This window comes from Plecotus auritus (assembly GCF_963455305.1).
Source record: "Plecotus auritus genome assembly, chromosome: 6".
Classification (NCBI taxonomy): Eukaryota; Metazoa; Chordata; class Mammalia; order Chiroptera; family Vespertilionidae; genus Plecotus; species Plecotus auritus.
In genome coordinates, this window is record NC_137773.1 from 96298889 (window position 1) to 96313251 (window position 14363).

Consider the following 14363-nt stretch of genomic DNA (forward strand, 5'->3'; position numbering starts at 1 on the left):
GAGTGTGACCATTCTAAAATGTACTGAGCATAATGGGTTGGCAGCCCTGAGAGTGGGCTTCAGGCCCACTTCCTGGCACAGCCCCTGGGGGTCCTTCTCTGATCTTCCTCATGCTTCAGGCCTTGTCTCAATGACATAAGAACCCACTGGACAAGTTCTTCACCCCACCCTCTCTTTTTCTCCCTCCTTGACCTTGAAACAGGTGAAGCGAGAAATCTTGGTGGAGGTTCTGACCAAAAGAAAAACAGTGACTGCCAACGACAAGCTCATCCTTCCCTACAGTCTCAGCGAGGTGAGCACTGCCCTGGGCTTTCAAGGGCATCGGGTCCCAAAGCACAAGTGAGGGGGCGTCCTTTGGAAACAGCCAGCATGGTGATCGTTTTCCTGCATAGTGGCAGAGGGAACCCTTGTGGTGCCTCCGGTTCAGCACAGACCAGCTTAGACAGCAGACTGCAGCCTAAGAGTCAGAACTTGGGCCCTGTGTGTTCATCTCTGTGTTCCCGGCTGCTTCATGGGCATGCTGGTTCTCACCAGCAGAGGAAGTGAGACCTGCAGCCAAATCCGGCCCACTACCTGCTTTTGTAAATAAAGTTTTATTGGCATGCATCCATGCTCATTCATTTACATGCTGCTTTCCTGCTACAGCACAGAACTAAGGAGTTCAACTACAGTTGAACTAAGCAGAGATTCTCTCTGGCCCAAAAGGCTGAAATGTGGGTTGTCGGGACTTTTGCAGAAAAACTTGGTCGATCACAGAGCTAGAGCATGACCTTTACAACCATTATGTGATGTGATCCCTAATTATTGATAAGGTGCCTCTCTCTGGCCTTTGCCCCACCCTGGATGTGTGTGGTGTGTTTTTCCTGCATTTTTATCTCAAGAGCAATGTGACTGCAGCTTGCAGCTTGCAGCTTGGACAGCAGCAGGAAAGCACCTAGCCACAGGGGGGATTTTTTGCTGGTGATGGCTGCTTGGGCATCTCAGAAGGGCACCATGGACAGTCTGAGCCACCAGGAGCAAAAATCAGTCCCCTGGAGTTTGCAGGACCCCTGTGACCCCAGCAGCACGGCTGCTCCTGAGGCACCGTGTGAAAGATGCCAGGCTGCGACTCTAGAGGCTTCATTTCTTTTTTCTTTTTTGTTTTAATATTTTTTTATTGATTTCAGAGAGGAAGGGAGAGGGAGAGAGAGATAAAAACATTCATGATGAGAGAGAATCATTAATCGGCTGCCTCCTGCACGCCCCACACTGGTGATCGAGCCTGCAACCAGGGCATGTGCCCTTGACCGGAATCAAACCTGGAACCTTTCAGTCCGGATGCCGAAGCTCTATCATTGAGCCAAACCAGCTAGGGCTGTCTGTCACAATTTAGATCTGAGCACATAAAAAAAGGGAATTTCTTGTATGTAAATTAGACCTCCATAAGGCCTTAAGAAAAATTGTTAAAGCCATTACTACTTTTACAATGTTGGCCCCTTGATGCTCCCAGAACAGCAAGGGGCCAGTCTTTGAACCCAGCTGGGCCTCCTGGCTGTTTCCCAGGCTGGCAGGCCCAGTGGCCTCCCTGAGCCTGCGTTCCAGCATCATCAGTCCCCGGCAGCTCTGAGGAATGAGTTGGCTGAACCACAGGCTACTAGGTCAAGGCTTTTCAGTTCATGCTTCAGTGTCCAGGGCTGTCTGAGCTGACAGGGTGGCGTGCAAAGTGATAAGGGAAGTGTCACATGAGCTGGCTCTTTAAAATCACTGCCTTAGCCCTGGCCAGTGTGGCTCAGTTGTTTGAGTGCCCTCCTGTGCACTGGAGGGTCACCTATACATTTCTCTCCCTTCCTCTTTCTCTTAAAAAAAAAAAAAAAAAAAAAAAATCAATAAAATCATTGCCTTGCCCTGGCCAGTGTTGTTCAGTTATAGTGTCAGCCCTCGCACCAAAGGGTCTCAGGTTCAATTCCCAGTCAAGGGCATGTACCTGGGTTGCAGGATCAATTGATCGATCGATCCCCAGCCCTAATTGAGGCATGTACAGGAGGCAACCAATCTATGTGTCTCTCTCTCATTGATGTTTCTCTCTCTCCACGTCCCCCTCCTCCCTCCCTCCTTTGCACTCTAAAAAAGCAATGGAAAAAATATCCTCGGGTGAGAATTAACAAAAAAAATAAAATAAAATAGCTGCCTCAACTTCCCCTGTGTGCAGACCTTGGGGTGGTGCGCTCTGGCCCACCTTGCTAAGGTTTGATGCTCCTCTGTGCCCACAGGCCATCACTGCCCGAGACTCCATGGCCAAGTCTCTGTACAGTGCCCTGTTCGACTGGATTGTGCTGCGCATTAACCATGCCCTCCTCAATAAGAAAGACATGGAAGAGTCTGTCTCGGTGAGTGCCCTACCCCCGCCCCACTGCCCAGCCAAGCTGGGCTGGGGGAGGTTGTGCCCTTGCTGCCACACAGGTGTGACATCGGGAGCCAAGGTGGCTGTAGCCAGTGTCAGGCAAGTGGCCAGTTCCTCCCAGCCCAGGGAACAGGACAGAATGCAGTTCTCGGGACCCAGCGCAAATGAAAACACAGGCTCCTTGTTCAAATATTACAGTTTCCAAGGCAGTGATAGCAGAGCATGCAGCTAAGCACAGGGCCCTCAGGACATGACAGAACAGGTGCTCCCGAGCGAGGACCCACCAGTAACACCTGTTTTCTCTGTTCCCCCAGTGCTTGTCCATCGGGGTCCTTGACATCTTTGGGTTTGAGGACTTCGAGAGGAACAGTTTCGAACAGTTCTGCATCAATTATGCCAACGAGCAGCTCCAGTATTACTTCAACCAGCACATTTTCAAACTAGAGCAGGTAAGGAAGTGTCGTTGTCACTCATCCAGCCCAAGGGGGCCAGATGTGCTAGAACCGGGATCTCCCTAGGGTCCTGGATTGTCATCAAACCTGCCCCAGAATTTTTTTCTGCAAAAAAGGAAAGTCCGGGGAAAATTCCGCCCAGCCTTTGATGAGGCAAACTGTCCGGGGATGTTTTTGGCCATAGGTCAATTTTGCACCTTCTCTCTGCTCAATCGTGAAAGTCCTTTAATGGGAGAGAAACGGAGTTTCCTTAAAAGTCAACAATATTTATAATCTATGTGTCTTTTCAATTCTAGATACTCAGACATCCTTACCCACATATTACCCCTCACAGTGATGATTCTGACAGGGGGAAGAACTGACGGGGTTATGTAGTTATTTAGCTGATTTTACTATTATGTTTGTTGGTCCAAATTGAGTTGAGCGGGAAGAGCAAAATACACAGTGAATTGCAAAGATTTGGATATATAGGGTTAAATTAAGTATATTATTAAAGCTGTCTTCACCCATTTCTTTTTACTTTTGTTGTTCATATTAATCCTCACCCGAGGATATTTTTCCCATTACTTTTTAGAGAGAGTGGAAGGGAGGGAGGGAGAGAGGGAGAGAGAGACACACACACACATCAATGCAAGAGAGACATGTAGATTGATTCCCTCCTGCACACGCCCCGACCAGGGCTGAGAATCGAACCTGCAACCCAGTACATGCCCTTGATGGGGAATCAAACCCGAGACCCCTTTGGTGCTCCGGTTGATGCTCTGACCACTGAGAAACACTGGCCAGGACTCTTTTTACATTTTAAAATGTGACTATGAGTAAATTTGAAGTTACATAGGTCACTTACATTATATGGCTATTATAGACAATACAATTCCAGAGCAGGGGCCCAGGGGTAAAATCAGCCCACTGCCTGTTTTTATAAATAAAGCTTTATTCGAACATGGACACGCCCATTTATTTCATATCATCCCTGGCTGCTTTCAAGCTACAGCAACAAAACTAAGTGATATTGAGAGAGACCATCTACCTCGTACAGCCTAACATATTTACAGTCTGGCTCTTGATAAAGAAAGTTTGCTGACTTCCTAGGTGACTTTAAGTGTAACACTTTGCTGTGTTAGATGTTTGAAAATGTGTGTTCTGTTCATGTTGCTAATTATTAACTTATGTAATAATCTTATGTAGCTATTAATATACTTCTATTGATATAATAATAGGTATTCTGTTACTTACACATCCATATATAGATATGTGTATGCATACATAAATTCAGGGGTGGGCAAAGTCGGCTTACAGTTGCTCATGGAAAAACACATGCAGGTTATGATTATTATAATAGCTTTGTTAACTCAATGGGACAGTGCACTCACATTAAACCTACTTTTGCCCACCCTTGTATAACATGTTTATATGTAAAAATAGGCCATGAAATAATGAACTTATCGGATACCCCTCCCAAACACTGCAGGAGGAGTACCAGAGCGAGGGGATCTCATGGCACAACATTGACTACACGGACAATGTCGGCTGCATCCACCTGATCAGCAAGAAGCCCACCGGCCTCTTCTATCTGCTGGATGAAGAGAGCAAGTGAGTGTCCATGTCCCGGTGTGTCCACAAACCCAGCCACTCAGTCCAGTTCCACAGCCCCCAGAGCCTTACCCCAAATCCGAACATCCCAAGAACTTCTGAGTTTCTCAAACTCATTTGGCCATAAATCTTGACCTCACGTTTGCGAAATGCATGTACCTTTCATCATGGAAATATTAACACATGCAGTAACTGAAACACGCCCACCCAGGAGTTCTTGGGAAGGATTGTAGAAAATGGGAACGGGCTTGGTGCATCCTTGCAAAGGGCAGCATGTGGAACCGGGGGCCCAGACGCCTACTCTCTGCAGAGCCCGCACCCCTTGTCCAGGATGCACTGACGGCTGGAAGGGATATTTATAAGGTGCCTCATGCTTGGTCACCCAGCTGCAGTCGCTGAAGTCACAGTCACTAAGCCACCTATTGAATTAGTTTCCTGCAGCTGCTGTAATAAATGACCACAGAAGGGGTGGCTTAAAACAACAGAAATGTATTCTCTCATGGTTCTAGAGGCCAGAAGTCCAAAATCAGTACCAAAGGGCTGAAATCAAGATGTTGACAGGGCTGCACTCCCTCCAAAGGCTCTAGGAGCAAACCCTTCCTGCCTCTTTCCAGCGTCTAGCAGCCCCAGATATCCTTGGTGTTTTGCTGCATCACCCCCACCTCTGCCACTGTGGTCACATCTCCATCTCCTGTCTGTCAGTGTCTCGTCTCCCCTTCGTACAAAGACCACAGTCATTTGAATTAGTGCCCACCCTCATGGTCTCATTTTAACTTGCCTGCATCTACAAAGACCCTATTTCCAAAGAAGGTCACATTCATAGCTTCCCGGTATCAGGACACGTCTTTTTATCGCACCTCTTTATTGGGCCCTTGTGTTGCTGAGGCCTCTGTGGGACTGGAAAAATTAGGCTCACCTGCCTCACACCAAGTCTCCATCAGGATGGGGACAGACAGGTTCATTCACACTGGAACTCAAGAGAGAACCTTCAGATAAGAGAAGGGTGGGGTTCTAGGAAGGGCTAGCTACATGGTCCCAGACCTGTGTGGGGGGAAGTGTGGGAGGCAAGACCAGGCCCACCAGGGTCAGATCTGTCTTTGTTTAAAATCTGCCCATTTTGGTTTATCAAGGATTTCTTTTTTATATTGATTTGGATTTTCTAAAACAGTGCATTAAAGTATTATTTATCCAGCCCTAGCTGGTTTCTCAGTGGTTAGAGACTCAGCCTGTGGACTAAAGTGGCCTGTGGATCCGCCCTCAGTTGCAGGCTGGATCCCTGGCCCCAGTCAGGGCTCGTGCAGGAGGCAACCAATCGATGTGTCTCTTTCACATCAATGTTTCTCTGTGTCTCTCCCCATCCCCTCCACTCTCTCTAAAAATCAATGGGGGAGGAAATATCCTCGGGTAATGATTAACAACAAAAGTATTATTTATCCAGACAAAAACGGTTCCCTCACTTTCCATACCTAGAAATGATGTGCTTCATAGCTATCGGATCTTCCTCTTTAACCGTGTGCCCCCTCCCTCCCCACCCCCCACCCCCGCATTAAGCAGTAGGCATTGGGGATTCAAAGGCATCTTATACTGCTGTGTTTGCAGCAAGGCTGGGTGGGCACAGGCAGGGCATGCCAAAGCTGGCTGTGGCATATCCTTCCTGGGAGGCACATATAGCCAGGTACAGTGAGTTCCTTATTCTGCTCCCACTCTCCTCCCTCTAATGGGAGCCCAGGTAAGACCCCCTCCAAGACACAGCATCCAGGTACAGATGGATCCGAGGCCAGAGTCACTCTGTCCTAGGATCACTCCTAGGAGCTGCCCATGGTAGGTCCAAGTCCCAGTCTTACTGCTCTGCCCTGCTCTGAGCTCACTCCGCAGCCCTGAGTGCGTCCTTTCGCCCTTGGCCCCTTCATACCAGCAGCAGGTTCCTGGTCCTAAACCTCAACACTCAGGGCAACCCAAGCACCTGTCTGCCCACCCACCTCAGTGTCAAAGGACCTGCAACCTACCATGCAGAGCAGGTGATCAGCCACCGTTCTTAAAGCTCACAATTTCAAATCTTCCCAGCTTCCCCCACGCCACGAGCCAAACTCTGCTGGCCAAGTTCAAACAGCAGCACGAAGACAACAGGTACTTCCTCGGCACCCCCATCATGGAGCCAGCATTCATCATTCAGCATTTCGCAGGGAAGGTGAAATACCAGATTAAGGTACGAGTCGGGACCAGGAGGTGGGAAAGGGAACATGTGGGTGACCTGGAGGCCCCTTCTCTCTGGTGCTTGCTTGGTCCATTCCCTTCAGCTCAATCATTCTGGGCCAGATACCAGGGTGCTCAGACCCGGCCCCTGAATCTCCCACTCCACGGGCAGAAACCATTCTCTCTTACAATGGGTCCCCAACCCTCACTAGCCCTTCCCGTTCTAGCACCAGTAAGTGACTGCCTGCCTCTTTCCCCACCAGGACTTCCGGGAGAAGAACATGGACTACATGCGGCCAGACATCGTGGCACTTCTGCGGGGCAGTGATAGCTCCTACGTGCGGGAGCTCATCGGCATGGACCCGGTAGCAGTGTTCCGCTGGGCCATGCTTCGGGCCGCCATCCGCGCCATGGCCGTGCTCCGGGAAGCCGGACGCCTGCGGGCCGAGAGGGCTGAGAAGGCTGCAGGTAAGAGGAGGGTTCCATGTCACCTTCAAGAGGGGGACCCTGGAGTCCATTTTGAAGTGCACCTTTCAGAGGCATTTAGCACACTCACAATGTTGTGCAACCACCGCCTGGTTCCAGAGCTCTTTCGTCATCCCAAACAGATACTCTACAGGTGCATAATTTAACATCATCACCTTCACAAGGCAGGAAGGCATCTCCCTGCTTTCCTGTGACAACCTGGGGCCCGGAATTGTTCGGTGGCTCCCTTAGGGCCACTGGGCTCTAGACACCAGCCTTGGGACCGTTTTACGAAGGGCGTTGATTAAAAGGACCAAAAGCTTCAGGCCTTTTTGAGAAATAGGAATAAATAAATGGTTGCTGTTTGGAGATCAGACCCTACTCTGCCCACATTTGAGTATCAGACTGTTTTTTTAAGATGAGTTCAGGTCAGGACCTCAGCCTCCTAATAAAGACAAAGGCCTTCGAGCTCCAGGCAACCCCACATCCCCAACTCCATCTTATCTGTGTCCCCAGCAGATCTGTGCAGCCCTGGCACCCGAAGTCACCTGGGGGAGCTACAGAGAGGAACCATCACCCCCTCGGAAAAGCTGTACCGGTGAGCATGACCTTGATTTGTCCCAACCGAAGCTGGTAGACAACAGCGTTGTTTAAGACAGTTCCAGAAACCCCACACCCTGAACCCAAGTTGGGGTTGACCTTACCCAGCAACTGCTTGAACCAAAGAGACCCAGAAGCAAACAGCACCTGGCCGCCACTTTTCTGCACCCAGGCCATCTGCTTTAGGAAGATTTGAGATGGCTCAGTTTACAAAGAATCCTTCCCATGGTTAGGTTGTGGCAGTTGGTGGATGGGGCCAAGCTGACACTGGTCCCTCCGATCCACAGGCTTGATTTAAAAGCACTTCCTCCCGCAGCCTGGCCAGGGTGTCCTGAAAGCAGATGCTAAAATACTTCATTCACAGTCAGAAACGCCGCTACCTCTTATCTGCACGTGAGATGAGGTGGGCTATTTTGTGGCCACTTAGGAATGACCCAGGGCCCTTCACATACCCCAGTCTGTACTAAGCGTAAAAGTGATCAGGCATGTGCTCCCAGGAAGGTGGGGTAGAAAAGGCCACACCGGACATATGACTGAGGCAGCGACAAAACCAGAGGAGGGAGCAGTGTAGCCAGACACGGCAGGCAGGGTATGCCAGCAGCGGGCAGCACGTGCCAAGGCTCTGGGGCAACCAAGTCCCTGAACATCAATCCCCAAGGAGTAAGCCACTACATTTTCGAACATCAAAATGTTATTTTATTTTTGTGCCCTTTGTAATAACTTTACGAGATACGTAAAAGTGTGTGTGTAAAGATAGAACTAGCAACTGGGTGAGTGACTGAATGTCATTTGTCTAAAAGCATAGTGTGTCGTTTTCCTGCTTTTAAAAAGGTGCATTTTTAAATGAGCCTTTTTATCCAAAAGAGGATAAGGTAAAAATTGCATTCCCCTCCCCCCTTTGCTTATAAGGTATTTTTTGGTTGGTTGGTTTGTCTGTTTGTTTTCCTGCAAAGACTGACAGGTGGCCCCGGGCTGTGGGTCCCGCCCTGGAGTGCTTTAGTTTATACAGACTCTCCCTTTCAGCTGCTCAATGCTAGATTTCTCAATTGACGGCTCTGAGGAGTTCGATATTAACGCTTTTGAGGACATCTTTGCTTTCTATGAAAGCAAGAAGTAAGTAGAGCGAGGGCCTTCGAACCCAAGACCAGGGAGGCACAACAGAGGAGCTGGTTCCTAGGCTCTCAGTGCAGCGTCCAGGGCCAGGAGAGAGGGCACTCGCACCATATTTAATCAAGTTAGGGGGCTACAGGTGGAAGTCACAGCCTTGTCCAGAGCCCCGGCCGCTGCACTGACTGCTCGGGGTGTGGAAGTGAATGTGACCGCTCTGTTGTCTGTGCCCTCCGTGCCTCCCTGGAGGGCGAGGGAACAGGTAAGTGAGGCTATCCAGCCGGGCATGGTGCATGGAACACACGAGGGGCTGCCGGTCGGGGTCTTCCCAGGCCAACTGCCCAGAGCTTAAACATGCATCTGAAATAACTGGAATAAGGAATTTAAAACAAAAACAAAACAATCAAAAACCGGAACCTCCCGTCTTCGTTCTGTAGTCAGTGTTTCCTCACTTCCAACGTTCTACTAAAGACATTTGTCATCTAGACGTCCTTCACAAATATCTTTTTTCAGAGCACTAGGTTTTCCCCTATAAGTTGTTCTCATTGTCACACGCCGGTGCCAGAGTTTGGGCCTAGAACGTACTCTCAGATCTGAACCTGAACCCATAGTCACTGAACAAAACGAAGCTGATAAGATTGAATTCTTTGGGGTAAAGATCTCCTGCAGCCAGGATTTCCTGCCCTCTGCTCTGCGCTGCTCACTCTGTGGTGGTGGCCGGCATGTGCACGTAGAGGGTTGAGCAGCATCCCTGGCCTCCCCCTACTTACCCCCGCCTTGTGGCACCCAAATATCCCCTAGAAGGGAGGACACGGGACAGTACCACTCTGGTTGAGAACCCGTGTGAATTTCAGTTTATTCTTCCTCAGGCCTCTTTTGAAGGCAACAAGGAGGCTGACATGTGGCCACAGAAACATCAAGAGAAACTAATCCGCTTGTCTCGAGAAGCCCCCTTCTAGTCCCTTGATGCCTTTTGCAGATTTTGGAAGGCTCTTCAGTATGAGGCCTTTTTCAATTATAGGAGAAACCATTGAGCTGGAAGTGGCCTCAACTCCCTCAGAGGAAGGGGAGCCTCTTTGGGGTGGGGGCCACTCCTGGCTGAACCCCTGTCACCTTCTTGGTGTTAGAGGGAGAGGCAGCAGTGAGCAGGCCCCCACAGCTGCATGTTTTGGCTCCAGTGGCCTGGGGACAGTCCCGACCATGCCAGGGTCCCCAAGGTGGGGGACCCACTGCTCTAACTTGGTTTCCTTTCTGTCACTGTGCCCCCATACCCCTTCGCTCTCAGTGATTTGCATGACCAAATCATCAAGACCATCAAAGGATTGCCCTGGCAGGGTGAGGACCCCCGTAGGCTTCTCCAGTCCCTCAGTCGGCTCCAGAAACCCCGCACCTTCATCCTGTGAGTCCCCCCCAAGGCTGCGGGTGCCACCCCCACAAGTGCAACGACTGCCTCCCCTGCTCCCGGGGCCCATAACGCTGAATCAGCTGCTACCAACGCTGCACTGTCTTGCGGTTCCATTCTCATGCCAGCAGTTGCTCAGCTCAGTGGCCCTTGTAATACGCCCACCCTAGTGTCTGCTGTGGCCAAATCTCCACCAGCTCCCTCGTGTCCTGCACAGCTTCACAGGAACCACAGTCTAAGTCTCTCCCCCAAGACACGCAGGACAAGGCCTGCTTCCTTACCCCCTTGCCACTGAGCTCACAAAAAAGCTGTCAGGAGTCGGGCATGTGATTTTGTGGCCGGGAGTGCGATGTGGTAGGAAGGACCCAGAAGCCACATAAATTAGGCCTGGACCCCCCTCCTGCTCACGCCTGGCCTGAGTGCTCCAAGCATGCAGCCTTGGTCTGCAAAGCAGGCGTGATGATTCTCATGTCCACAGCACCAGGGGGACAGTTGGGGCTGGTCTCTGAGAGCGCAGCTAGTGCCCACAAGGCAGCCAGTTTCCAAATACATTTTTATTAGCCTCATTCCACCCCATGGAGATTAAGATGAAACCTGACACACATAGACCCTCACAGCCATGCATTGTGCAGATGGCCCCGCCTCCTCAACTAGTCGTAAAAAACGAGCTAAGCTGCAATTTTTTTTAAAAAGTGTTTCTTTTGTTTCCATGGTGTCCGACAGTGTGGGGGCCATCCCTCCTTCCTCCACCAAAAGATCGGCTTTCATTCTTAACTTTGCACCAGCACAAGTTCAAATGGCTCTCCTCCCAGGGCCCATTTCAGTGCTCTGCAGGGTGGGAGATCCAGAAGGGGTTTTGTGGGCCTGCTTCAAGTTTGCCAGCATGTAGCAAATAGAGCTGGGACACCTGGTAGGCATCGGAGCCTTGCAGGGTCCCTCAAAGCTCCTCTCGGGAGGATCCCCATCACTTTGTGAGGTCCATCAGCTGCCCCGTAGCCGGCCCTGTGCAGATGCATGCTCTGCTGTGTAGATGACCAGCCCGCCTCTCCTGCTCCCTGGCATCCAGGGGGCCCCCAATTGATGCTCCTGTCCCCCAGGGAAGCCAGTGTGCAGAGCGCAGCAGAAGCACTGCCTGGTCCTTGGAGAGGCAGCGGTAGTGGCCTCGTTGCACTTGTGCTTCTTGACTCTCTGTTCTCTCTGCTCTCGCTCCATCTAACCCGCCAGGCGTGGCTTGCTGAACTAACCCAGGTCCAGACCCCATGTTCCTTCTGTTCACAAAACCATTTTTAATATTTTTGACAGGAAAAGTAAAGGTACCAAACAAAAGCAGATCATTCCAAAGGTAAACACCTGGGACGCCGTCTAATGCTGCCTTGCTTTTGTCTGTCTAGAGCACCTGGCTCATGTCATTTTCCAGAAAATGGGGATGGGAAGGGGCGGGGGGCTGGCTTTTAACTTCTCTGACTTCCTTCTTCTTTCCTTCTTCTTTCCTTCATCTCCTTCTTCTCCCTCACCGCCCCCCCCCCCGCAAAAAAAAAAAATTGTCTCCTGTTGGGTTTCTTAGAAGTAGAATTTGCACAAGTGGTACAAAGGCGGGAAATCCCAGGAGAAGCCTGAGGGTCCGGGGAAGGACTGAGCAGGAGGCAGGCTCAGCCTGGGCCAGGGAGGCCCAGAGTATGAACCGCCACAGAGTTTATGCTACTCAGAGGCAACAGACCCTCCCTCCCACCCCACAGCCGGGGCCTTCAGCCACCAGCCATCTCCAGGAGACACAACACCTGCTGCATGTGTCCAGACAGCCGAGACCCCAGCAGCTGGCTGTGGGCGACGTGCACCCAGGTGTTCTGTCTGTCCGCATGCAGCATGTGGACGGATCATGAAGTTTGTAGAAGAGTAAGAGCAGCCCCTAGTCTGGTCAGCAGAGGAGACAGTGCCAGTGCTCATCAGGCAACAGTAAGGGTCTGCAGTCCTGGAGCTGCATAGCGGGAGGCTGTGATGGCCCTTGCCTTCCAGGCACTGGGGCCGCAAGAGAGGCTGTAGTCAGCCTTCCTGGCACCAGTGCCACTCACAGGCCCAGCCCAGGCACAGTCCCGCCGGACCGCCTGCCCCCACTTTCCGGTAGCACAGTCGTGAAACCAATACTAAGCGCTGTCACCCCCAGGAGCATTGTCCTGGCTCCAGAATCAGTGCCTCCTGGTGCCCGTTAGGGCCTCAGGAGGGCAGGCCAGACCCTGTGTGTCTGTCCTAGAACCTGCTGGACTCCAAGTCCCTGAAGCTCATCATCAGTATGACCCTGCACGACCGTACCACCAAGTCGCTGCTGCACCTGCACAAGAAGAAGAAGCCCCCGAGCATCAGCGCCCAGTTCCAGGTGGGAGGCCCGAGGCTCACCTGGCTCAGCCAAAACAGACGCCACACGGGCAGCTGATCATTATCCCAGGGTTCCCGCCCCTGGCGGTGCTGGACATCTGGGGCTGGATCATTCTCCTGTGGGGGGGCCATCCTGTGCATATGGAATGTTGGACAGCATCACTGGCCTCCACCCACCAGATGCCAGTAGCATCCTCCCATCGTCACACAACCAAAAAGTCTCCAGATACTGCCAAATGCCCCAGGGGAGACAGAAAAAGTTAAAAAATACCATGAGTCAGTACGTGAGTTAATATAACCACTGAGCTGTGCCCTTCACTCATGTTTTCCTTTTATTCCATGGCTGTCAGCAGACGTTGGGACACCTTTTTGGGGGCGTCCAATGGCTGCTGACACTCACCATTAGGTTTTTTTATTCCTTCTCCTTTTTCTCAATCTGAGTCTTCTGTTCCCACCTCGGCTTTTTTACAATTACCTCATGCAAGAGCTCCCACAAATCCTTTTTGGAAACAGCAGACCAGAGACCAAAATCACTGCATACATGTTCCTTTCTGAGGCTGACATATGTTTTAAATCCCAGAAGGCATTTATCTAGTCTCCTCTCCACATCTACCGGAAGTAAAGAGCTGGGTGACCCTAGGAAGGTGGCGGCCACAGGGACCCCACAACTCCCTCAGGGGCTCCCCAGAGTAGCGCAGCCTCTGGTCAGAATGTCCAGCTGTAACCCCCCATGTCTCACATCAGCACGGACTCCCATGGTGATGCAGGCAGATGACCTGGATCCCCTCTCACTGAGAGGCATGCCTCAGGGGGCCTCAGCTAAATCCCTTGTTTCTCTTTCCCCAGACGTCCCTTAACAAGCTCCTGGAGGCGCTGGGAAAGGCAGAGCCCTTCTTTATCCGCTGCATCCGCTCCAACGCTGAGAAGGTGAGGGGCTCCTGTGTCTGGGGGAGATGAAGGCCGAGGTCTGGTGGCCAAGGGGGGTGGGGCAGGAAAAGCCTCCAGGAACAAGTGTTCACCTAAGTTCTGGGAACTGTAAACAGTATCATGACCAGCGGGTGGGGGGGGGGGAGGGCAGTCAGCAAGGGCAACCACAAGCAGGATGTCATCTGGAACATGAGGGGCTGCGGAGAAGGCTTGCTCGAGGAGGGACAGGTCTCGGTGCTCTTCAGATACATCCCAAATGTGGCCAGTGCACAGTGTGCGTGAAGGGCGGGGCTGAGGTGGTGCAGCAGGAGGCAGAGCCTGCCGCTCATCCAGAAGTTCCTTTAAAGACAGCCTTGGTGGGGCTCTGACGGCAGGCTCGGCCCTCGATGCCAGCTTCCTTTGCCCCAGGGGCCCACTGGACCTTGCTGGGGGCCATTTGGGATCTAGGCTCCCTCTCTGGTACAGGTGACCCCTGGGCAGGGGACCCTGATGGCTCTCTTCTCCCATACCCTTTACCCTTCCTTTCCTGTTACCCTGGTTCTCTCCTGCTCCTGGGATGTTCCCGCTAACATCCCGAGCCCGCTTCTCCCTGCCAGGTGCCACGGCTTCCTCTCCTCCTCTCCCTTCCTGCCTTCCAGTTCTCCCAGTGGTGTCTCAGAGAAGGTCTTCTCCCCCCAACCCCGTTCTTCTGGCAACAGAATATGACCCTCCTTCTTCCATCAGAGATTCTTACTTCAGCTTCGGGCAACCCGGGAAATGCTCCATCAACACCTGCACTGGGCAAGGGTTGTGCCAGCAGATGGTTCTTGGGGAGGGGGTGGGGGCCTGACCTGTGCATTGTAAGGTATTAAGCAGCATTCCTGGCCTCCAAGAG

At 51.7% G+C, this 14363-nt stretch overlaps 1 protein-coding gene across 8 annotated transcripts in view; it reads left to right on the forward strand.

Moving 5' to 3' along the window:
• MYO9B (myosin IXB) overlaps positions 1–14363 on the forward strand; it is an 86939-nt gene that overhangs the window by 53199 nt on the left and 19377 nt on the right. For 6 of the 8 annotated variants that reach the window (XM_080676972.1, XM_080676971.1, XM_080676977.1 and 3 more), the window contains exons 8-18: positions 203–292; positions 2250–2366; positions 2695–2829; positions 4304–4425; positions 6490–6631; positions 6882–7086; positions 7600–7681; positions 10076–10189; positions 11495–11534; positions 12441–12563; positions 13409–13489. In XM_080676972.1, coding sequence (XP_080533098.1) covers positions 203–292; positions 2250–2366; positions 2695–2829; positions 4304–4425; positions 6490–6631; positions 6882–7086; positions 7600–7681; positions 10076–10189; positions 11495–11534; positions 12441–12563; positions 13409–13489 — 1251 coding nt within the window. The remainder of the gene's footprint in view (positions 1–202; positions 293–2249; positions 2367–2694; positions 2830–4303; positions 4426–6489; positions 6632–6881; positions 7087–7599; positions 7682–10075; positions 10190–11494; positions 11535–12440; positions 12564–13408; positions 13490–14363) is intronic. The other 2 variants (XM_080676973.1, XM_080676978.1) reach the window with 1 other exon arrangement.